The sequence below is a fragment of the Electrophorus electricus genome, chromosome 18 (genome assembly GCF_013358815.1).
Source record: "Electrophorus electricus isolate fEleEle1 chromosome 18, fEleEle1.pri, whole genome shotgun sequence".
Taxonomy (NCBI): domain Eukaryota; kingdom Metazoa; phylum Chordata; class Actinopteri; order Gymnotiformes; family Gymnotidae; genus Electrophorus; species Electrophorus electricus.
The window spans coordinates 15,747,416-15,772,221 of record NC_049552.1 but is presented as its reverse complement, the minus strand read 5'-3'; the positions used below and the strand labels follow the sequence as shown (position 1 = coordinate 15,772,221).

General features: G+C 47.0%; 1 protein-coding gene across 4 annotated transcripts in view; it reads left to right on the top strand.

Annotated features, from left to right (window-relative positions):
• astn1 (astrotactin 1) overlaps window positions 1–24,806 on the top strand; it is a 199,646-nt gene that overhangs the window by 18,414 nt on the left and 156,426 nt on the right. For all 4 annotated transcript variants that reach the window (XM_027011363.2, XM_027011361.2, XM_027011360.2 and 1 more), the window contains exon 2: window positions 15,973–16,160. In XM_027011363.2, the coding sequence (XP_026867164.2) occupies window positions 15,973–16,160 (188 nt within the window). The remainder of the gene's footprint in view (window positions 1–15,972; window positions 16,161–24,806) is intronic.

The window sequence follows — 24,806 nt, the reverse complement described above, 5'->3', positions numbered from 1 at the left end:
TAATTAAAGACGCTCAGTACATGATGCAAGTCTCTTAACACCTGAGATCTGCCGACGGTGAACCCCAAATCTGCTGTTTTCAACACTCCGGTTCTCACTTCACTGTGTACACAGATGTCTCACTCTGAGTCTGGTGTGTGTGTGTGTGTGTGTGTAGTGGCGATAATCCTCTCCAGTAAAACTTATTTCTGCTTTTTCTTTTCCTGCTTAAGTTTGAGTCTAAATATCTCAAGTCGAGCTTGCAGTGTTTGTAGATGAAGTCGTAACAACAGTCATACAATAATACATTTGCATTAAATGTTAATCTGTTTTGCCTGCCAAAAAACCTTCTTCCTTTACACAGTCCTCTGGGCGTTTACATCACTTACCTGAAGGTTGGGGAGGGGGTATCCACCCAACACGATACTAGTCCCTGCTTCAAAATCCTTCTGAATTGAATTGTCTCCTCACATAATAGTTTTATCAACCCTGAAAATACTTGCGTGCAGCGCTGGAGATGGCCTGTGCTACGCTGGGGCTGCTAAATATTAGGTTCACCGAGCTGGTGTCATGTGCACTCTGTCCCGGCGAAGCTGTCGTCCAGCATTGGTTCACGTTAGAAGGTTGTGGTTGTTCCCCGAGGAGAGGACCGGGCCAGAGGACACATTCGCGCTGTGTGTGTAAGGCTTCTGGAGGAGCGTGGTTTACCAGTGGAGGAGAGATTAGTGGAACAGAACTGCTTAATCCCACTAGGAAAATTCAAAAATTCAGACATTGGGTTGTACGGAAGAATGCAAAACCTAAAGGTAAAAGTGACTTCTTTCTGGTTGCTGATATTGAGATTGGGATTAGGTTATGGTCTGTTGGTTGCTGAGATTGAGGTTGGGATTAGGTTTAGGTCTGTTTGGCTGTAGAAATACATATGCAAAAGAAAACAGTAGTGTGTGTGTGTGTGTGTGTGTGTGTGTGTGTGTGTGTGTGTGTGTGTGTGTGTGTGTGTGTGAGACGAGAGTTTGGGTATGTATCAGTGCCTGTGCTGAGTCTGCTGTACTGGATGAGGAGGTGTGAGCACTCTTGGGCGTGTGAGTTTGTATGCGTAGGTGGGAGCTGTGCTCAGACTGGGCGTGTCCAGACAGGCTAATGTGAACACTGAGGCAGCGTTCTGCAGCTCGGGGAGTTGCAGGCAGTGAAGCATTGGAGGACTTCCCAGGGCCTCTGCCAGTCAGGCAGTGCTTGATGGAGCCATCGTGATGGCCTGACAGATCATTGAGCATGGCATTTATCGCCTTCCTTCCTCTTCTTCACGGACCGCTTGGGATCGTTTAAACGGGAGATGATATTCGAGTTAAGAGGGGGTGGGCGGACGGGCGGGAGGGGTCAGATATCCTGCCAGTCTGAGACCCTTGCAGATGAGCGTGCCATCCTTCCTGTGGGTGACCGCCACGTCGCCCACACTTGATTTTATGTCAGTTATCTCAGTTCAGAAGTCGCAGGCATCCCTTTGCCACTACATTACGATCATGTCACCGCACACGCCCACAGAACCATCACCACCTCCTTATTAACTGAGCCGTCTTCCTGGTGCACACACGTGCGCGTCTCCTCGGAGTAAAGAGGTCGATTCGTTCTGGCTGGGCGCCACTGGCACCTGGCGCAGAATTATCTTGATGCACATCTGGTGCAGAATTAGCTGGATGCACATCTGGTTATGTTCCAGAGGGAGAGGGCCTCTCTCTTTGTCTGTCTCTGTGGCAGCACTAGCTGGGTTAATATCTCAGTTATCCACAGATGCTGTGGAATCCTGCTAGTAAAGTGCATGGGCCAGAATGGCAGTTAGAAATGCAAAGGCCCCGCCCACCAGCCCATAACCGAGGAGGTGGGTTAACTGGCCCCGCCCACCAGCCCATAACATAAGGGGGGGGTTAAGATGGCCCCACCTACCAGCCCATATCAGAGCATGTGTTTAGCTGGCCCCTCCCACCAGCCAATATCACTGGGAAAAGATTATAGCCAGCCTCACCCACCAGCCCATATCGGGGGGGGGGGGGGTTAGCTGGCCCCGCCCACCTGCTCCATCACAGGGTGGGGCAGGTTACTTGTGCAGTCTCAAGATCTCACATTCGCCACGTATGGCAGCAGGAAGTGAAATGACACAGCACACGGCGCCCCGGCCAGACGCACCTGCAGGACCGACATTTACGCCATCGCTCTTATCCAGAGCAAATTGCACATTTATCAGTATGACAGCATGCATGCTCACTGAGAATCAATCCCGTGACCTTGGTGTTGTTAACACCTTACTGCTGGACCTGGCAATCTTCAGAAACTGTGCCTGCACGATGGGCCCTTGATAATCATGTTCTGCCTTTTAATTTAATTTATGTTGCAATAGCAAAAAACTAAAATATATGTTTATTTCTGACATCTTTAAAAAAACAAAACAAAACCTAGCTGTTATGTTAGCATCTGTCAAGCTGCAGCCCACACACAGCCCCATTCACACTCCTCCAGCCAATCAGACACCTCCAGCACGTCAATCACTAGTCCCTCCACGAATCACGACACAATCACCTTTTATTTATCACACACTCCTGCACCCCACTTCCGCCCTGCTTGTTTAAACCCACGGGACTGTCACGTCAGTGACCGTCTCTGGGACGAGAGCCACGTCTCCCTCGCCGGCAAGCTCTGATGCTCTTTTGTCTCCCATCTGTCTCGGTTCACCTCTTTCTTAAGTTACTTCTTTCTGTTATGTTTTTGCCCTCAATTCACTCCCGTTTGTCTTTGCCGATGTTTTAGTCAGTGCTCTCGATTCGTTTTTAGTCTCACTTGTGCTTCGCTCTTTCGTGCAAAATGTCACAGCATTTTTCTCTTTATTAGTTTATGATGCCCATTGCCATGCAGACCTGAACCGGGTATTCATCTCAGCTAAGCCGTGTGAGGTCTGAAGCACATTCATCCCTGTTGTTGTAGGATGCCTCTCTCTGCAGCTCTAATTTACAGCCTGTTTTGCAGACCACCGTCTACTCATTGATATTCATAAGCAGACCCCCGAGGTTCATTAAATATTCATTAGCTGGCTCACATAAGTTCTGAAATATCGCTGCTCGCCTTCAGCTGTGGCATGTGTGGAAGTTACAGGATATGTGAAAGAGACAGAGGAGTAAATGTGTTGTGAGGAGGTGAACATGGCCTTGCACTTGGTAAATGATAAATATTTTCCCTCAAGTAATATCAGAACGGTGGTTTGTTCCTAATTTCCCCTTTACATCGTTACTAAATATTTAATGTAGTAGTTCATTCTGTTAGTATACTGAACCTGGTGTCGTCTTGTTTGTTCATAATGTTTAGGTAATTGAGGAGCCTGTTCTAGTGTGTGTGTGTGTGTGTGTGTGTGTGTGTGTGTGTGTGTGTGTGTGTGTGTGTGTGTGTGTGTGTGTGTGTGTGTGTGTGTTGAGGTAATGTTAGCTCACTTTGGGTAATAGCAGGTTCAGTGAAAGGATGTTACATGTCAAATCAAGCAAATTTAATATAATCACCCAAAAGGCCAAGTTACTAACTTTTCAGAAAGTTACACATTTTATGCCTCCAATGCCGAGTATAGTCTCTGGTCTGTGGTCTGTGGTCTCTGGTCTGTGGTCTCTAGTCTCTGGTCTCTGGTGTCTGGTCTCCGGTCTCTGGTGTCTGGTCTCATGTCTCTGGTCTCAGATCTCTGGTGTCAGGTCTCTGGTCTCTGGTTTCAGGTCTCAGGTCTCTGGTGTCAGTTCTCTGGTCTCTGGTGTCTGGTGTCTGGTCTCAGGTCTCTGGTGTTAGGTCTCTGATCTCTGGTGTCAGGTCTCAGGTCTCTGGTGTCAGGTCTCTGGTCCCTGGTGTCTGGTGTCTGGTCCCTGGTGTCTGGTCTCAGGTCTCTGGTGTTAGGTCTCTGATCTCTGGTGTCAGGTCTCAGGTCTCTGGTGTTAGGTCTCTGGTCCCTGGTGTCTGGTGTCTGGTCCCTGGTGTCTGGTCTCAGGTCTCTGGTGTTAGGTCTCTGATCTCTGGTGTCAGGTCTCAGGTCTCTGGTGTCAGGTCTCTGGTCTCTGGTCCATAGTTCCATAGTGTTTCATGGCTCCACTCTGGTTCACTCTTCCAATTTCCAACTGCGGGCTTCAGTGACATCATGGATCTGCTTTAAAGAGCATCTCACACACACACACACACACACACACACACACACACACACACACACACACACACACACACACACACACACACACACCCACACACCCACACACAAACAATACCCAAACACTGCTAAACAGCCCTATGGACATCTTTTCATGTGCGTCTAAAGTCGCTTGAGATTCTGAGCAGATTAGCGATAAAATAATCCACTAGGGTTAGGAAGAGGGAATATCAAAGGAAGTAAATGAAAAGAGAGGTGGGACTTTTGCACGGTACCACATACACGTGAGACGTGAGAACGAGCCTCTCCGGCCAACGTCCCCTGGCCTGGCCATATGCCCCATACAGCTAAGAATGCTAATAACATGCAAATGTGTCAAAAAATGCTAATAACATACAAAAAACTAAATGCTAAAACATTCCCCCTCATCCACGGCACGTGACCTAAAGTCACACCGCACGCTCTCTTTTCACTTATGTTAGGAGGTTGTTAACATTAGCCATTGGTGCAGGTTATTTTTAAAATGCCAGTATTGGCATCTTATGTCATTTGAAGCAATTAACAAGCTTCAGTTGCCTTGGGAACAACACTTGTTTTCTAGTTGACACTCAGTCTACTTTTGGGTCGTCCATGGTGAGGCAGAGGGGAGTCGCACTCCATTTAGACCATTTAAATCCATTTCTACGCTAACAGCGCGCACGGATATCTCAAATCCGCCTGTCTGTTTTTTTTGCGTTGCGAGACGGAGTTTATACTGAAGCTGCTAATCTCTCTTTAATGCTCCACATTGCTGCGCTCCCTTCACTTCCTTAAAGCACCGCGAGCAATTTTGCCAGTCTTGGCACCAGAAGCACGAGTCAGGCAAAGGTCGGAGCCGTCTGGTAGCTCGCGCTGGGACGCGGCTCGTAATGACGAGACGCCGAGATTCCGTGCGGGAGGGGAGCAGGTCGAGCTGCGCACTCGGACGTGATGGCGCTCGGTTGTTGATTAATGCGCAGCCTAAAAATGGGGAGGGGGACATCACTTCTCGGACCTAAATGAAGTGCTCCGCTGGCTCCGAACAAGAAACCATCCTGGAATGACAAAAGACCAACGGAAAATTGCAAAATCCACCATTACAAGTCGTTTTCCGTGTTCCCCCTGGGGGTCCTGGCGAGGCTCTAAGGCGACATGTAAAATGCTGCTACATTCCGAGCTCATTCTGCCTCCTACGGAGATGGTTCGCACTGGTCCATCAAACCCGGGGGGCTGGACAGTTCCGTGTTTTTGTAAAGGGACGAGCTGCTTCTAATGAGTACAGAAATCAAGGCTGTCTGCTTGGCTGACATTATATATATATATATATATATATATATATATATATATATATATGTAATATATTGCACAAACAGTAACGGTATTTTTCAAACATTAGGTGAAATATTTACGTTTTGTGCAGATAATGTGACAGTCGTGTTTTTGTTCCACCTTGAAGCAGGCATGTATAATTTTGCCCTTTTAGTGTTTTTTTTTTGCTTTCTGACTCAAGATTACAATATTTACACTAGTGTTATACTTACTTGGTGCCAATGTTAGTCCAGTGCCAGTATTAGTGTGATGAATGTCTTAAAATATCCTGTGTTCGAATGCATTTAAATGTCCTTTTTGTGACTAGTATATGGTCATGTATGACGCGTAAATACCTTTTCAGTGTCTGTGCTGCAGGTCTATGAGATATGATACTTTTGTAAATGTTAGCAACCCCCCCCTCCCAGCCCCCGGTGTCATGGCAACACTCCATCCCCCTCCATCCTTCAGGGCCCCCTCTGCTGCTCCATTGTTCAACCCAGAAAGTTGGGAATGGCAGCTGAGTGCAGTAAGTTACATTGGACATAACCTGAGGCTGCATTACTACCTGTGTGATTGTGATGGGAAGGCTTCCAGAGAGGCAGGGGTGTGGAGACCATCTTCATGGAGACCAGTTCTGTGGAGACTGCTTCCATGACGTTCACATTAATAGACTTACCCTGGAACATGTGCTACGTTTTCACAGTTATATATATAAAAAAAAACGAATAAATTCCCCACTCGCCCTTCTCTGGGTATACTTTTCTTTTCAGGCTTGTGTCCTCTACCAGAGGTCTGGGAGCTTGAGGGTCCTGTGTGGTATCTTAGCTGGTCCCAGGACTGCACTCTTCTGGACCGAGATCTTGGGGTTTGTTCCTGGGATCTGCTGGGCCGTTCTCACGGTCCCTAGTGCGCCGATTACCATGGAAACCACTGTTGTCTTCACCCTCCACATGTTTTCCAGCTCTTCTCTCAGTCCCTGCCGTTTCTCAAGCTTTTCCTGTTCCCGCTTCTGCTGGTTGTCCATCACTACTGTGTCCAGTTGGTTATCCATTACCATCTTGTCTGTCTGTATCCGGAAATCCCACAGGATCTTAGCACGGTCATTTTCCACCAGCTTTGGCGATGTGTCCCACTTAGATCTTGGAACATCCAGCACAGATGTTTCTGTAACCTGCATTGTAGTACAGACACTCACAGACATTTCAAAGAGAGCAAAGATCCTATTTATCATGTCATTCACTTGGTTATGGTGTTCCATGGACAATCTGCCTTCTGGCATCTTGCATCCCACTGTTATGTGCTGTTATGTCACTGTTATGTGCTGTTATGTCACTGTTATGTGTTGTTATGTCACTGTTATGTCTCAGGGGCATCTTTGGACAGCCTGCATCTGGGGTTCTGTCTGGTGTGGTAGATCCAGCCTCTATTGATCTGGTATTCAGAGCTTGTTCCTGTGCAGCCATGATTAGTGTCTCTGTGCTGTCCTTCAGTCCAGCCATTGGTAGGATTCTCCATATCAGCCACTTCCTCTATCTGCTACGTGTGTGTGTGTGTGTGTGTGTGTGTGTGTGTGTGTGTGTATGTATGTATATATATATGTATCTTTTTCCACTCTGTCATCAAGCTTCTTTTCAAGGATCCAATCACTTTTAATGCTGCTTTTAATACTGAGCTACTACCAGCTCTTTGATAGTCTGTGGAGGAATTACCACCTGTCATATGACCTGTATGGAGAGGACCTGAACATGGCCATGATCTCCTTTCACGGAGATGTTACGAAGCTCGCCAGGCTGTGTGTGGACACCAGTCTCTCGCGCCCTGTCGCAGACGCTCACTTTTAGTCAAGCAACACTCAGCATTCAGAGTAGTTTCAAATGGCTTTAGGGTGTTTTTTGTCCAACTCTTGGTTTAAGAGTTACAGACGATGCAAAAACGATGCCCTGTAATTACTCCCCGAGGATCTGAAATCCTTTTAAACTACTCTGAATGCTCAATAAAAATGTAGTTTTTTTTAAATTGCAACAGTGGCACATTCCTTTCAACGTTGAAGTTGAGCTTCCTTTTGGATTTGAGGTGTTTTTTTCTCCCTGCTGGAACAGAGATGTCAAATACAAGTCCAGGGGAGTAACGGCGTTTGCCGTGGAGCTCTCTGCACGAGCCCCCCCGCCGTACTGCAGGTCGACACCCAGTCCCTGAACACGGCACGGCGCGGAGGACACCACTTGTCCTCTGTCTCCAGTCTTCCTGTCGTCCCCTTTTTAAATGGCCTAAAGAAGAGAGAGTGGGGAAAAAAAACACCGGCAAACTTTCTTTTTCCCCGTGGAGCTACTCAGACATCATCTCCTCTCATCAGTGGCTGCCTGACAGGTACCTGCTGATATGTCACTTCCTTCTCCTAGAACAGTTTTTGAAAATTACCTCCCATTTTCTCCTTAAGCTATGATTGTTTTACAAAAAAGGGTGGGGGCTAGCGTGGGGGTCCTGTCTTTTTTGAAGACTTTAGTCTCCCTAGTCTCCTGGCGGGAGAGTTGTGTTGCTCACAACACTGCATCTAAATAAAGAAAGTTCTGGAGTGATGTGGTGCTCTGCAAAGAACATGTTGCAACAGTCACAGTGCCTGTCCCTAAATGTTTATGTTATGCAATCACAATGTGGTTAAATAATCTTGAATAATCCTGTGCTGTGTGTGTGTGTGTGTGATAAAATGCAGTGTCTGGGTAGCTGCAGCGGTGGTGTTTTGCTGGTTATTTTCAGTGTTCCCTGATACGCCCTTGTTCCGCACTTCACACCAGTCTCCTGCAGAGACACGCTACTGCTCAGTCACTGCATCGCTGCTTGTTAAACAGGAAGTGTGGGCGGGGCCAGGCGGGGGTGTGGCTGAGCGGTGGGTGGCCTCACAGATGCTCTCCACCCACCCACCAGTTCCCCTGGTTTATGATCAGCTCAGTATTGGAGAACATCCAAGGCCTCGTTCAAAAAAACAAAAAACAACAACTCCCACCCAAAAAACCCCAAACAAACAAAAACAAGGGAGGCGAAGCTGGCCAGCTCGGCTCTGGAAGTCCCAGGGTTAGCGTGGGACTGATCTCCAGTCTGCTGAAAGGGGGAAGATATGCAAAGAGGCTGAACAATACTGGCAAACAGGTACATCGCGATATTGTAGTTTTGGGGATAAATAATGCTAACAACCAAGAAAGGACTCCAAAATAGCTCTCTCTCAAAATTATAGGAAAGTACACCAGGTTTCCAGAGAAACAGGATCGTTCAGACAGAGGTCCTTCATCAGCAGTCCGAGCAATAACTCCATTAATATACTATTAATATAATCTATTATATATAGTGGAGTTAATTATCACTCTGACCAAGGAAAATGTGCATTCAGAGTAGGGTATTAATATAGATGTATTTTACAACACTAGAGAGGCAAGGAGCTGACTCCTTGTTGAGGCTCCTGGACAGTCAGAGAACGGTTGGCAGCTATTACGCTTGAACAACATCTAAAGCAGTTATTCATCAGACCAACACAATCGTCCTCGGAAATGTTTGAGAAGGGTCAAAATTCTCAGAGCACACAATAAAAATAAATATGACTGCTAATAATTGCTTGAAGGCTCCTTAGCGCGTCGTAGTTTTCTGCTGGCAAATACCGCAATGATGAGGAAACACAGCTGTAGTCCACACAGTCAGGCCAAGCACGGGTTCACCCACACCTTGTGCTCCTCACGAACCTCAGAGCAAACAGAGGATAACACATCTCTGCACGTCCTCTAATGGATGTTAGAGGCTGAACAGTCAGACACTGAACTAACAGAATATTGCATGGATTAGGAACAAAGACCCACTGCTATTTGTGCTGTTGGTGTCCACGCATTCAAGACTCCTGTCACCTCCGCTGAGCAGTTGTGAAAGTCTCCTCCGGCTGTGACGAAGCCCTCTGCTGCCAGAGTCTTGGTTTTTCCACTTTCTGATGGTACGGTGGAGCTGTAGACCTGTCCGGCATGTAGGCGGCTATGTGCAAAAGTTTCTGCTTTTTTGCGACCTTTGGAGGTTATCTTGCCCAAGTCCATCTGCTGCGCCTCAGCTTGGAATCCCGCCGATTAACCCGCGCTGATCGGAGGCAGGCGTCCCCTCACCCTCACCCGAGGACGCCGCCGCGGACCGGCCACATCCCTCCGGACTGAGAGACGGGCGATAAGCTGCCCAGGGCTCCTTCTGTGTGCGCGTGATAAGCCTCAGGAACAGAGCATTGCGTTAAAGCCACGCCGTGGGTGCGCACCTGCCTGCTCCCACCTGCAGAGGGCTCACTGGCTCGCGATACACTTCCAGACACGTGAGAGGCGTTCCGCCACAACCGATTCCGTTTTTTCGCTTATTCAGGGATCTTGTGTTTAGCCTAAGTCTTGTTGGTGGAAGTTCGCTTAGCGTATGCGTATGTGCTCAATTGATCCATCTCGAGGAGATTGGAGTGGTAGTAATTTTTTAATAACTCCACCCCGCCTAAGTGTTTGGGAGTCTGTATCTTTGTCAGTGGCGTTTGGCTTCAGCTGCAGGTGGACTGGAAAGTTGGCACGCCGGTCGGGAAGCAGAAGGCAGCTTTCCTGACCCTCTCTCCACTTCCACAGAGGAATTTTTGTACTTTTTGAGTCATGAGTGGAGAAGCTGAAGATAGAGAGAGGACTCTGCGTGTAGACCAGTCAGAGCTGGCCTCTCCAGATCCCAGCTGATTCCAGACTAAAAAAAAGACTTTTAGGGCCGATTCACTATGAGCCCTGCAACACTCCCAAAACTAGGCTTAGTCCTTTGTGTGGGAGCAGCCCCGATGTTTTCAGGTTGAGAAATCTGGCACATGTCTCTTCTACTGCCTTCAACTGGGCGTGCACACAGCAAAAAAAAGAAATAGAAAAATACCATTGCAAAATCTGCAGCAACTTTCACACTGTAAACTTTACACCAGTCTCCTCTGTCCACTGTAGTCATTCGTCTGACCTGAGCGACTTCGATGGCCGTGCAGCGCTCGGAGGAAACCTGCGAGGCCTTGGCGATGCTAGGCAGTACCTGGCCTGCTGACTCGCTGCGCTGTGGTCAGAGGGAAAGGACAGGGAACATTCTCAGCTGTCTCCACAGGGACCCCAGACCACGGACAGCAGACAGCACAGTCGGAATGTTCTTTCCCTGAATGGGATGTTCTTTTCCTGGTTGGAATGGTCTGACTGCAAGTCATGAACAGAGCTGGGCTGACACCGACGCGTGTGTGTTCCGGTGCCGGTGTGCCGTGACACTGAGAATAGGAGAGATTTTTGTAAAGTAGGGTGACACTCGGTGGAACACGCGCAGCCTAAGGAAGGCTGAGAAAGCTGACTAACAGACAGGCAAACTCATGCACATGCACGTCTGACATCATAACAACAACAACAACACAAAAAACGTGTTCAGGGATCCGAGTCCTGTGGTTTTGGAATAGGACCGGGGTTCAGGGAGAAGGTGTGAAAACATGGCCGACCTCCGCCTGACGGGTACACCCCTATGGCTACAGGGGCGTGAGACAGACCATCCTGGTCACGTTCTGTTAATCAGAACTGCTGGAAATAATAAACCTCTTTTCCAAACACACTGACGTTTTCTGGTATATATGCTGTTTTGATCATTTCCGTAACATACTGGTAATTGGCAGAGAGTTTGAACATAAAGAGATTGTGGAGAATTTCTCTCCGAATGTCTCACGTGTTTCACGAGAAAAAAGACGAGCGATCTCCTGACCTTGAAGGCACACTTGACCTTGAAGGCACACTTCTCTCTGTTCGTCACGCTCTTTCTCAAGTGTCATCATCTTAGCACATAGTATTAAACGCGGCTCTGAAACCTTAACAAATCACCGTTTTCTAGCCGTTGCGGTTAATGTTCCCAGTGTTGGATGGTTTTGTAAAGCAGGTCTGACTTTGACTGATTGCTTGTACTGGCTTTCTTATTCAGGGGGAAAATTGGCACCATCAGAGGAAATACACCTTGAAACAAGCCTGTGAGAGTAAACTTTGATCTTCTGGGGACGTGAGCTCTGTCCTGTCGGGACGTCTTCCGTCCCGCGGTCACTGAAAGTGACAGAGACATGCTGGAATATCATGTGGTCATCAAGATTAATCTTTTTAAAAGCTTGCTCCGATGCAAAGGCACAAATTTAAAGCGAATTTAAAGTTTGATTCTTTGGGGACAAATCTGAACCGTTGTTCTCATCAGTCTAGATTTGTTTAGAAACTTTGTTTATATTCACCTAACTAGGTGAGTTTTGTGTACAAGCTCTGTGCTTTTTCTTCTTTGTAATGTACTGAGGGATACTGCCTTGAAATAAAATAAGCACGATTTAAAATTTAGAAACACCATAAACCCTCACAGAACAGCAATTTTTTTCACAGCTTCTGTTTTGTGTAATCCGCTCTCAGACGAACGCATGATTAAAAAGAAATCTTTCACACTGGATTCCACTGAATGACTTTGCCTCTCTGAAACAGCCTGCTCATTTGACCTTAATGGCATGTAGGGGTTGTGGATATTACAGACCTATGGAGAACAGAAGTTTGCTTATCGTTGCCTTGGCAGCGAGTGGAAGTACAGGGAAAGTGTAAATGACTCGAAGCCACAATTAGAGCTTTCTATTGTGGCGATAACGCTGGGGTTGAATTTTTTTAAACATTAAAGGATGAGATTTGAGACACGTGTTGAGTTTTAACTTGCATTATAACTGTCTACAAATGAATGTTGGCATGTTTGCAGTTTTTCTGAGGTTATAAAAGTATATGAATAAATGTAGGTATAGTATGTGTGCATAAATGTAAACCAAAAGTGTAAAATCCATTTATATGTTGTTGTAGCTGTCATGAGGAAACATGACAATAACCTCATGATTCTTTTTCCTAAATGTGTCAAGATTTCAAGCTATGAAATGTTTGCTTAGTCATAAGAGCAAAATATCCAGGAAATAGGAAAAAAAAATCTTTGACCTTCAGAAGGCATCGTTTTTAAAGGGTGGGTGTGGGTGGGTGGGTGGGTGTGGGTGTGTGTGTGTGTGTGTAAGGCCAGCCTGAGATGGAGGACAACACAGGAACCCTGACACTGCATCAGGATGAGAGAAGAAGTTTCTCTTTCAACCTGGCTTTGACTCCGACTCTGTCCCTGACACACACACACCCCATCTCTGGCTCTCTCTCTCTCTTACACACACACACACGCACGCACCATTTCTGTATTTCTCTTTGGCTCTGTCACACACTCACACACACACACACACACACTCATTCTCTATATATTTACCATGTGGTCTCCTTGCCCTGCTGACTTCCAGGCTTCTCTTTGGATCTCCAGGCTCAGATGAGAGAACAGAAGCTGTCAATGCTCTCTGATATTTCTGCAGTGGACCAGGTGGTTTTTTTTGTTTGTTTTGTTTCACCATGACTTGCAAATCCAAAGGCAAATGTTAGTGCCTCCTTCGTCTGGTCTTTAAGAACTACCTTCATAACCCCTCAGTTCAGCTCCTCTGTAGATCTTGGCCTGCCGAGCCAGACGATTATCGCTGTAATTGAAGCACTCTGAGACCTTTTCGCTTCGCTCCTTGGTGTGCGTTCCCGCGTCGAGCACATCAGGGCCGTCCTGGCTCCCAGGCTCCCAGGACCGAGTCAGGGGTTAACCCTGCTGGGCGTCGTGGAAATGCCAGCTCTGATGCAGCTGTGCTGTTTCTGCTGTCTGGCCCAAAGAGTAATGGTGCATGTTATCGTGAGGTCGGGAAAGGATGCCCAGATTAAACACAAAAAGAGAAGAGTTATTTTTGGGCCAAACACCGAGAGTCAGAAATAATAAATGGCCTTTAAGCAGGAACTGAAACGTCTCAGCTGCCGGTTCAAGGGCAGTAGGGAAGGAGGGTTTATTTAGGCTGCGTTATTCTCATACCGAGATACAGGCTGTCCTTGAGGAATTCCTTATCACCACCGCAAAAAATTTGGAGATGTGTATTAATGGCATCTGCAGAGGCCGTGGCCTGGTGCCGTGACCCGCCCTCCCGGACGGCCACACGGCCGCGCACTTGGAAGGTGGGAGCACACCAGATGGCGCTCGGCTTTCACGGGCTTTTGGAGTCCAGTGGGCCGCCGCCTCAAATCCTTCGGTTCGGCGCCGGCAGAGCAGAGCATGCTGCTGTAAACAGAACCACATGAAAAAAGATTTGGATTTTAATCTGGTGTGTGAAAGCCCCATATTTGCTTCCGGAAGCTGTGATATTTCTGCGGTGGATTGTACAGAATTGTAGCGTGTTTGGGAACAGATGGATAAAGTCATTCTGCCAGCAGTAATTAACATCTGTCAGCTGGATTCCTGAATTATTGTTATTAATTCACATGCTAATACAATCATTATTTCTCCCCAAAACTGGAAAATGGGAAAGGGGACGTCTGACTACTTCTCCGATCTCGGGCAGCAGGTGAACAGAAGCCCCTGCCGTGACGTGAACCGGCAATAATTGTCTGCTGTGGTACAGATTTGTTCGAGCATTTTTCCAGCATGTTGCTTCATTAATAAAGGTGTCAGAGCGAACCTGGGCGCTTCCAGCCGCAGGGGAGGGGGATCACACAGTCACATTACTGTCATCGCTGGCAGGGGTTGAGTCCCACGGCAGCCTCGCCTCGCACTCCAGACAGTGAGTGAGCACGACCAGCAGGCCCGTGACAGACTGAAACCTAAACACTTCCTTAACCTTGATTTCATGAATGTTCCAGGAGACAATTCACATATAGTGTGAACAAAGTTTGAATAACCTTCATACGCTAATATTCTTGGGAATGAAAATATTGTAGGGCAACACTACATGTAGCATTGAATCAGATTTATTGTATTTCTAGTCCTCGCGTGATTGATAAGCCCAAACTGCTCTAATAATGCATGACCCGTCACAGTGAGGGCCAAAAAATGACACTTGCTATGTGCTGGAAGCTGTGAAATTACTCTGAAATCTGATTGCAAGGTTTTTCCACGAACACACTTCAGCAAGCGCGTGCTGACCCCGAAGGCACTACTGTTGCGCCGTTTAGTGCATGTCAGTGTGAACAGTCGTTCATTAAGGCCTCATAAACAAGCTTTTCAGCTGGTTGAAGCTGTATGTTTATTTTTGTAAAGAAATTAGAAATGCCAAAACTTTGGCTAAAAACGTTTGAGTTCCAGCAAGGTTTTTCCAGCTGTTGCCTGCATGAAGCACAGTAGATGGGAGGCATCGGTGACATAGTGGCGTGTGCGAGCAAGTCTAAGGACTTTCCAAGAACCAGAATAAAGGTCATTCCAAGAGTTATATTTTCATGGAAATTTGATTTTGGATGGATTTCTTATGTCTTAATATTCCTGTATTTCAAGAAATTTCAGCAATTTATAGAAGCCCATTTGCATGTTATGGAGCCACTCCGTCCCTGATTCGCCGCAGTTAAATTAGTCGTGAGCTTGCTAGCTAATAATTTATGAGCCTGTTATCTTGGGTAGTCTTCAGTATTAATATGCGTTAATATGGAATAAGATATCAGTTGCTTGTCACAAACCTCACCACATTATTGAGTATTTTGTGCCTCCCTTTGAGAAAACACTGCAAAGGAATATTATCAACTATAAATAAACAAGTTAATAAAAACACCATTAACAAAAGATCAAAGTCCTGCATGGAGTGTAAAACCGTCTCTCGTTTTCTCAGAAACCTGATTTAAGAAGTTGGTTTTCAAGCAAGGATTTAATAAAACAACATTTTAAGGTTTTGTCGCCTGTCAAAGGCTCAGCATTCATAAATCCATCAAACCCACGCTGCATCGTTTAAGGTCTCTCATGATGAGTGCATCACAACATTATCAAATGTGTCTCTCGGCACTTAGAAAACCTGTTTCCAAGCCCTTCGCACTTGTAATGTGTCATGGTCTGGTGACAGCTTGCTTGGCACCAGCCCAACTGTTTTGAAACATGTTCATCTAGCAGGGAGGTTTTTGCGGTTTGTTCACACACGTTTATATGTCCATGCCCTCGGAGCAGAAAAAAACCTTTGATACACCGAGAGGTTGGGCAGTCTGCTGTCTGTGTCTTTTGACCATTTGTCCTGTGTGATTATACGTCCGTGCTGCTGACCACATGCAGTTGTGAGCTTCTTTCTTCTTCCTCTGGACCAAATGGGCGTTCGCCCAAATGCTTCCGCCCAGGTGCTTGACGGGCACCTGAGTGCTTACGGGACTGCTTTGATAGCCTCGGACGTGTTGAGAGGCTGACGAATAACGCATGGCTGATCTGTGCCGTATGTACTGATGCAGACGAGAAACGATGGGCTTGACAGACCTTCTCAGCCAGGTTTCAGGGTCCGTGCCCCACGGGTTTAGCAGGAGCGTCCGTCCATCCGTCCGTCCACCTTTCGCTGTTTGGAGTGTGTTGCGTTTTGCTATGGTGAGGCTGTCTGATTGGCTGGCACTGGCGAACTGACAGCGCCTTTTGTGTCCCGTCAGAGATCTCGGGGAACTCTGAGGACATCCCACTGGTGCGCTGGCGACAGCAGTGGCTGGAGAATGGAACGCTACTCTTCCACATCCACCACCAGGACGGGAACGTGAATGTGCCGGGGCTGGCAGCTACCGAGGACCCCGCCAGCGACATCGCCGAGGAAGAACTGCGCATCCTGCACATCTCCGTCATGGTAAGGTCCTTAGCGGCTAGACACACTAGCTGCGATTGGTCAGGGCTCAGATGTGCTTAGCCACACCTAGCTGCGATTGATCAGGGCTCAAACGTGCTTAGCCACACCTAGCTGTGATTGGTCAGGGCCTGGCTGTGCTTAGCCCCACCTAGCTGTGATTGGTCAGGGCCTGGCTGTGCTTAACCATACCTAGCTGTGATTGGTCAGGGCCTGGCTGTGCTTAGCCACACCTAGCTGTGATTGGTCAGGACCTAGCTGCACTTATCCATGCCTAGCGTTACTTAGCCCTGGCTAGTTTCACTTGGCCAGCGCCTGGCCTCATTTAGCCAGGGCTTGTCCGCAATTAGGCACACTTAGCCAGGGCTACATGCACTGGCTGGGAGAGGATTGGAGCCAATGGAGGTGGGAATGTCGGGGCAGGAGCCGTGGGCACCACCTGTCACCAGTCTATGGACTCATGGCCCGGCTTTGGACGCTTTGAGTGCCCAGAGAGAATGTTGTGTGCTGAGGGGCAGGAAGATTCCAGTCCAGCGCATCAGAGGGCGCTGTTTCTGCATGTAGCATCGCTGTTCCTAGCATAATAGTGCAGAACCTTAAGACAGTCCAAAACAGGAAGGTGTCATCAGGCTTTTAGACTGTTTAAATGCTGGGTCTGAGTGTGTAGGAGTTTATAACACATGCAGGTAGATGCTGACGAACTGCGAAAGGAAAGCTGTGGAGATGTTGCTTATTACATCTGGCAACGTCTGCCGAGGCTGCATGACATTGACCAGATGTCTTCTGAGCATAGACGGGACCCTCGTACCCTTCCTCAGGCGCTGACACTGATAACAAGCCAGTATTAATAAATGGATAAATAATAAATAGATAAATAATAAATTGATAAACAGAATTTGGTGGTTGTGGGTTCTTGGCTCTCCTGTCCCCGAGAGTGATTGTGTAATTGTGTCTTTGGAGAGCGGCGGCTATCGAAAGCAATTGGTCCCATTTTTGCAGTGCCATGATTAGGGAGACGTCGATGGAAAATGATTTCACTAAGCCTTGGGTGAGCTCCTCTCACGAGCTCCACTTCACGAGCCTTCAGTCGCGGAGAGAGCGCGAGGCCCATATCTTAAACACTGCGCCCGAAACTGATATCTGCACACAAGAAGGCGCTATTAGCACTGGGAGAGATGGGGAGGTGCGTGGCACGTCAGTATCTCACAGCTTCGCTGAAGTGAGAAACAGCATTGCAGTCGCGCTCCTTTCTGAGACCAACAGGATTGTCACTTCTGAAGGGCACCAGATCATTCAGGCATCAGAGAAGAGAAATTACGCCTTTTTTATGTCTCATCTGTGAGTCTTTTTTCTCTGCCAGTGTTTTCCTGCATCCACTTTCACATATTATTTATCTAAACCTCAAGAAGCAAACAGAAGTATTTTGAGCTGGGTTTAAATTTTATTATAAACATGATAATCTCTAGATGCTCCTAATTATTAACAGATTTTACAGTCTATTGTAAGTGTAAATTGCAAACTTTTGGCTGCACTACAGAACTCTGAAGTCACTTGGCTGACTGGGCCCTGTAACCTTTAATTATCGGTCTCTGGCAAGTGTTCATGACTTACACTTACAGTTCAGAATAAAGTGACATTCATATTCATATACAGTCAATATACACAACTTCTAAAAAAAAACTTCATTAAAAGGTGCCATATGAAACATTGCACAACTGTACAGTTATTATCTGAGATATTGTCTGAGAATAAAAGTAGAAGTAAAATATTAGTATGCGATATATACAGCTGTAAAGTAGGTGAACCTAATAAACTGGCAGCTCAGTGTATAAACTACCGTTTGATTGCAAAGGCTTTAAGGTCATCACTGAAGAAAGCAGGTATATTACATTTGCATTTAAGTGTATATTTCTGTGCATCAGGAATCAGATTCATGCAGATATGTTCTTAATAATGATAATAATATAGTTTGGGCTTAAATGTCTAAGGTTTTTTTCTGTGAACGGTTCTTACCTTTCTAATGAGACCAAAAGGTTATAGTGAAACAGATGCCAGTCTTTCCTGCCTATAAATACTTCTGTTGCTTTCAGAAACGTCACTGAGTTTTTTCCTCAGCTATGCCATTTTTCTCTGTCCAGTTCCTCTGCAGGCTATTCAAAGACAAAGAAGTTGAAATTACAAAGTGACAGATCCTTTCTGTTTCAGACGTCTGAATAACACAGTGTACAACTGCTCCGCTGTTATGTGCCCGGATGCTTAGCGAACGGAAAATGGAAGGATAACTTTGAATTCTCCACATCTCCCTGCTGGAGTGGACCATCTCAGTCGCTGTTTGTGCACACCGAAGGGAAACTGGAGCGCATGGGTGTAGCGTGACCCCGCCATGACCCTGCCACGCCCCTCCCCTCCAACCGTTCTCTCGTTCCACCCGTTACCGCTCTGCCCCTGTTGGCAGGGGCCGCGCTCCCCCCATGGAGCGCGGCCGTGTGTTGGTGCTCGTCGGGAGAACGAGAGATTAGCGTGGGCGGCGGGGTTGCCAGCCTCAGCGACAGATGGTGCCTGGCACCGCCTGACCGCAGCTTGGGTCTCGGCCGGTGGGCCCCGCCCTCTTTTCCGAGGGCCCTGCCGATTCCTGGAGCGTCCCTTGGCGATGTTGGCCCTGGCACGATGGCGATGCTGTGGGTGCCACCTGTCACTGGTCCATGGCTGTTGTTTAGGGCGTAGCACAGTGAGTGGCAGAGCAACTGGAGAGGACTTTGGTCCTGGCTGGGGATGCTTCAGGGTCCGGGCTTGCCGAGACGCGGTCCAACATATGTGGTCTGAAAGCAGGCCAGCCACGCTGTGACTTTAAACCTGTGGTGTTGGTGCTCTGTGCTCACAAGCCAAAAATGCTTCTCTGTGAGGTGTAGCTGTAGCAGGGTGTTGTAAGATTGTCATGCAGGCCTCCATTTTGTGCTCGAAAGAGCCTTTTACATGTTCATTTACATAAATCTTTGATTTGTGTTTTGTGTTGTTTTCCAGAGGGTGAATGCTGGTCTGTTTGTCCTGCCACCAAAATACTGTAGTTTCATCAGTCTTCTTATAAATACCGCATGTAATCCATTACAATATGACACACCCTAACACTGTCTTACTGTCTTATCCGTGCATTAATTATTAATGTAAGGATGTACAGTTTTTAATGTCATACCAAGTAAGGGTAGATTACAGAGAACTGGCTACTATAAAAATCAGAGATGACCATTACAGTGTAGGTCTCTCTCTGCAAGCACACCGATGACGTCAACCCCACTCGTCCGGCGCTCACGGAGCTCTTGCAGTACTCGCGGTCCTCTCTCCGTACCCTCTCAGTGGTGGCTGCCATCTCCACTAGGAGGAGTCGCTGGCCCCACCCCCTTCCCCCAAACCCCGCCCTTTCCCATTTCTGGTCCCCTCCATCTGACCGTTCTGCAACCTGAGAACTGCACACCTCAGCAGGCTGTGACGTCTGTGCGGTGTTCCGGGGCCTCCTATTTGCGCTCATCGTTCAGCGACTCGCTCCCACGTGGTGGTTCGGCCCTCCCTCGGGGGTGTGGGGGGTGTGGGGGGGTGTTGGGTCAGTGTGGTCTGCTCAGCAATTTCCTGCCCTTTACTGCAATTTAAACACCCTTGAGAAAAAAGGCCGATGGAAGGTGTGGTGTTTTTGGTAGCTTCCTTTCCCATGTTGGCACACCTGGCCGTGCTCAGACGGGAAGCAAACTGGACAGTTTTTCCCAAGGAAATGACAGAGACATGTGCCCAGGCATTAAGCAAGTAATTATGCAAGCAACATGATTTATGGAGATGACATATTTCCTGTCAGGGTAACCGATGACACCGAATGAGGGCAGAACCACTGTGGTCTCCGGTCAAAACTAAGTAGCTTCCGTAAATTTGTGGCGCCATATGTTAATGAAAGTTTTGCACCTGGTCTGCCTGTATTCCAATAGTCCAATATCGCCTCTGTTACAATATTTCTATGAGCATCTCTTATCGTTAAATCCACTGAGGGATTTCTTGCTGTCTTCGCATGTGGGCCAGATCAGTCCGTATGGCTTCTCTGCGGCGCATACCGTGATGCAACCCAGAAGAGCTAGGTCAATGCGATTACAGTATCGATTACTTTAATGCACCCTCCAAGATTTTCCGCCCCGGCTTAAACTCGATTATGCCATCCTGCGTTACAGTTTCCTCGCCATAAATATTATTGTTAGCCGCGTGCCGCCTTAATTAATCCACATTAATCCTCCGGATTCAATTTTGAGCTGAGACGTACCGGTTGTGCCTGCATTAATGAGCAGTCTAAGACGGATTCTTGCGGTCCGTCTCGCTCCCGCTTTCTGATTTCTAGAAGCTTCTTTTGGCATGGACTAATAAATTCAACCTTTATGATGTAATTGAAATCTCTCCTTTTCTTGCTTGCTTCCTTTCTTTTTTTAATTTCTCACCACCTCCAACGTGGCGCACAGGCACAGGAGGCAGCAGAGGTGGCTTTGCTTTCCGTGAGCGCCCAGCAAACGCCCCCCGCCCCCACGCAGACAGCGCTTATGATTTCTGCCTCTTCTGGGAATTACAGAGGATCACGTTTTGGAGGAAACGGACAGGGTGGCGTTAAGGAATTGGACATGTAGAGCAGCAGAAGCAATAAAGGACTAATCGATGCTTTTCTTATTGGCCGAGAGCCAATAGGCCCGGGAGTTCGTTGACAAATACTCTGTGAGCAAGGACTTCGATGCAGGGCTACACACAGGGTTCCTTACCTCCTGACACGACTCTGTGGATCCATTGAACTGCTATTTTGCTCGATTTAGACTGTGAAGAGATTATTGAAAACTGTTTGCTGGTTGGTAGAGCTGTCGCCCGAAACATGACTTTTCTAAATGAGCTTGGTGAGTTCCATGCCGTTGTCCTTCCGGTTTCTCCTTTGCTGGAGTGGTCTGTGTGGCTGGGAAATGGAGCTTTAAACATTTGGAGAACAGGGAGAAATTCCCAGAAGAGTTCTTCAGGCTGAAGAACAGTGGGGAGGAGAAGAGCCATAGATCTTTGGGTTGGGCTCTACTCCTGGGGTCCCAGGACACGGGAATCTGACGGATGTCTAATGGCACCGGAAAAACCGGGCAAGCGCAGTGAAACCCGAGGGAGTCTCGGCAGTATTCCAGGGTGCCCGTGGAAGTGTTCTGGACCTATGGGTCTGCCTGTAGACAAACATTACCCATGTGATTGATGCACAGTAGTTATTGCACGTGTGCCTTGTGTCTCCTCAGTGTGAGGATACGAGACTCCCTCCTGTGTTTCACACAGCATAGCGGGATAAAGGAGCAGACTGAACACTCCTCCTCCTCCTCCCAGTCCGTTTACTTCTGTCCTATTCCTTTTTTCCTGAGTTTCATCGTCCCTTTATGTGTCACATTCATTTCTTGTTTTATGTCCTTGTTTGGTCTGTGTTCCATCATGTCAGGTTATTGAATTTCCTCCCCGATAGACTGATATCAGGAAATGCAAACCTCCCAATGTCAGTCCTGCGAAGCATTATTAGAAGTCGAAGGACAGAGAACAAGGTGGAAATGCATCCTGGGAGGGGGGGTTGGGGGACTGGGTGGGGGTTTCAGCAGATTGCCCTCTCATGGAGGCTCAGTAGTCCATGGGGGGTGCGTGGGGGGTGGGGAGCTGTGTTTTGGACATCTGTGAGGAACACATGCGACAGCATGGGAGATGTTTTCCACTCATTCATCTCCCATGTTGAAACACCTGGCTGCAGTCAGAGAGACCACAGGATGGCACTGACCCCAAGACTGAGAGTAACCACAGCACCGGCCCCTAGACTGAGAGTAACTACAGCACCGGCCCCAAGACTGAGAGTAACTACAGCACCAGCCCCTAGACTGAGAGTAACCACAGCACCGACCCCTAGACTGAGAGTAACCACAGCACCGACCCCTAGACTGAGAGTAACCATAGCACCGACCCCTAGACTGAGAGTAACCACAGCACCGACCCCTAGACCGAGAGTAACTACAGCATCGGCCCCTAGACCGACAGTAACTACAGCACCGGCCCCAAGACCGAGAGTAACTACAGCATCGGCCCCTAGACCGAGAGTAACCACAGCACCGACCCCTAGACTGAGCCGACCTTTGACTTTTGGTGGCAACCAGGAATGATTTGCATCAGACCTGGTTTGGCTCTGATGTCGTTCTATTGGATCAAGACCCTGCACACTGCAGGAGATTCATCAGCCAGGCATCTGTGAGCTGGCTGTGCTTTATTCTTCCCGTGGGCCCTGCACTACAGCAGGCACTCAGAGCTTAAGTGTCCGATAATACCTTGTTTTATGATCGCGCCCACCCTGAAACGGAAAGGCCATTTCCTCCTACTATGTGCACCCACTCTACTGATAGCATCCAGATTAGATAACGGCCATAAGGAAGAATGGACTGCAATGACCCGCTCATTAATAGCGCAAACCTCTGAACATATAACACGCACACACACACACACGTGCACACACACACCCACACACACACAGCTACCAACCCACACACATCCCCGCCCACACACACACACCCACAAACAACAACCCATCCACACACACACACACACACAGACACAGACACACACACAGACACACACACACCCACACACACATACACACCCACACACAACCACCCATCCACACACAGACACACACACACAGCCACCCTACCCACACACATATCCCCCCCCCCCAAATAAGATATAATTATTTAACTGCTTCATTAATTCATCATAAAACGAAACTCAACAGCCATCATGTAAGTCCCACAATCCCTTGCTTGCGGAGTCTTCAGTGTGGTGGCTGTTGAGATGGTAAGAACCACCTTCATGGTTTTTAAATCGTAAGCCGCTGTTGCCTTCCTCAGAGAGCTGATGGAGCTGATGCCACTAATCGTGAGTTAGCATGTTCTGCCATTTCTCGCTCTTTGGGGAAAACGGCCTTTGATTGATGAGACATCACTGCCAGCTTTTACCACTTGACAGGGCGGCGTCTTTGTGCTTCTGGTTCATTTAGACCCATTTTCACTTCATTTGGGCTGAACTTTTGGCTCGCCACCCAGTTCTGGGACTGCATCAGAATACGGGAAGTGCCATCAGTTCCGCCGAATCCAGCATTCGATTCCACGCACACAATAACGGATATTGGACGCTGGGATCATCTGCTGTCCAGCGACGTGGTAGCAAAGTCGGATCAGTTCAGTCTCACCACTCATGGAAATGGCAGATAATGTCTGTGGAGGGAAGGGAACATTTGGAACGCCAAAGTGGAGGCAAGGAGTTTTGGGAAGGAAAAATCTAGAATAATCTGGTTATAGTAATCTAAGTTATTCTTATAGAGAAACATGAACAAACAAAACAGGAGAGAAACTTTAATGTGAAAAACACACAAACAGTGTTATAACAATTTGAGTGAGTATTTGACGGTCAACAGATGAATTATTTGGAGTGAGTATTTGAAGGTCAACAGATTTGGAGTGAGTATTTAAAGTTAAACAGATGAATTATTTGGAGTGAGTATTTGAAATTAAACAGATGAATTATTTGGAGTGAGTATTTGAAGTTAAACAGATGAATTATTTGGAGTGAGTATTTGAAGGTAAACAGATGAATTATTTGGAGTGAGTATTTGAAGGTCAACAGATTTGGAGTGAGTATTTAAAGTTAAACAGATGAATTATTTGGAGTGAGTATTTGAAATTAAACAGATGAATTATTTGGAGTGAGTATTTGAAGTTAAACAGATGAATTATTTGGAGTGAGTATTTGAAGGTAAACAGATGAATTATTTGGAGTGAGTATTTGAAGGTAAACAGATGAATTATTTGGAGTGAGTATTTGAAGGTAAACCGATTGTTTACCTTTAACTGCTTTATTTATCTTTGTTGTTGTTCTGCAGTCAGGTACATATAAACCTAATAGAAGTATTAGGTAAAAAAAAAACAGGATTCTGAAGCCCCAAAGTCCATCCACATTGACTTTCAACAAACAGATAAAATAATAAAAGTTATGAGACACCTGAGGTTGTGAATGTTTTAAAACCCTTAAATTAGTCGGGGCTGTGCATCACTCCAGATATTAGAAAATATATTACATATTGATTATTGTCACAATGAATGTTCAAGTTTGAGAGAACATCACATAAATTCTAAATGAATTCTCCATGTTTCTGTAGACACAAAAGACACCTTTAGCCTCCTCGAACATTAGAGGCTAATTTAGAACAATGCCTGAGAACCACGGTGGTATAACAACCAGACTTTATTGCACACTTAAATAAAACACTTAATAGGAACATCTAAGAATGTGTTACGTGATTAATTTATCTGCATAAAACACCTTTTTTTCTGGTCTGAAGAAAAGCAAAATAACCTTAGAAACAGGATATTGTTTCTATACTGTCCTAGTTTCTTTTTTAGTAAGACCCTGGCCATGCTGTAGTCATCAGACACGTAGCCTGCTGGACTCCACAATAATGGAAGGAGGTAATTGTCTATGCAGGTCTTGCCATGTTCTTCAAGGGCCTTATTCTTGCATTCAGCCCATAGTTTGGAGCATGAAAAGACCAGTGGCTCGGGGACTCCTGCATGTTGTAGTGCG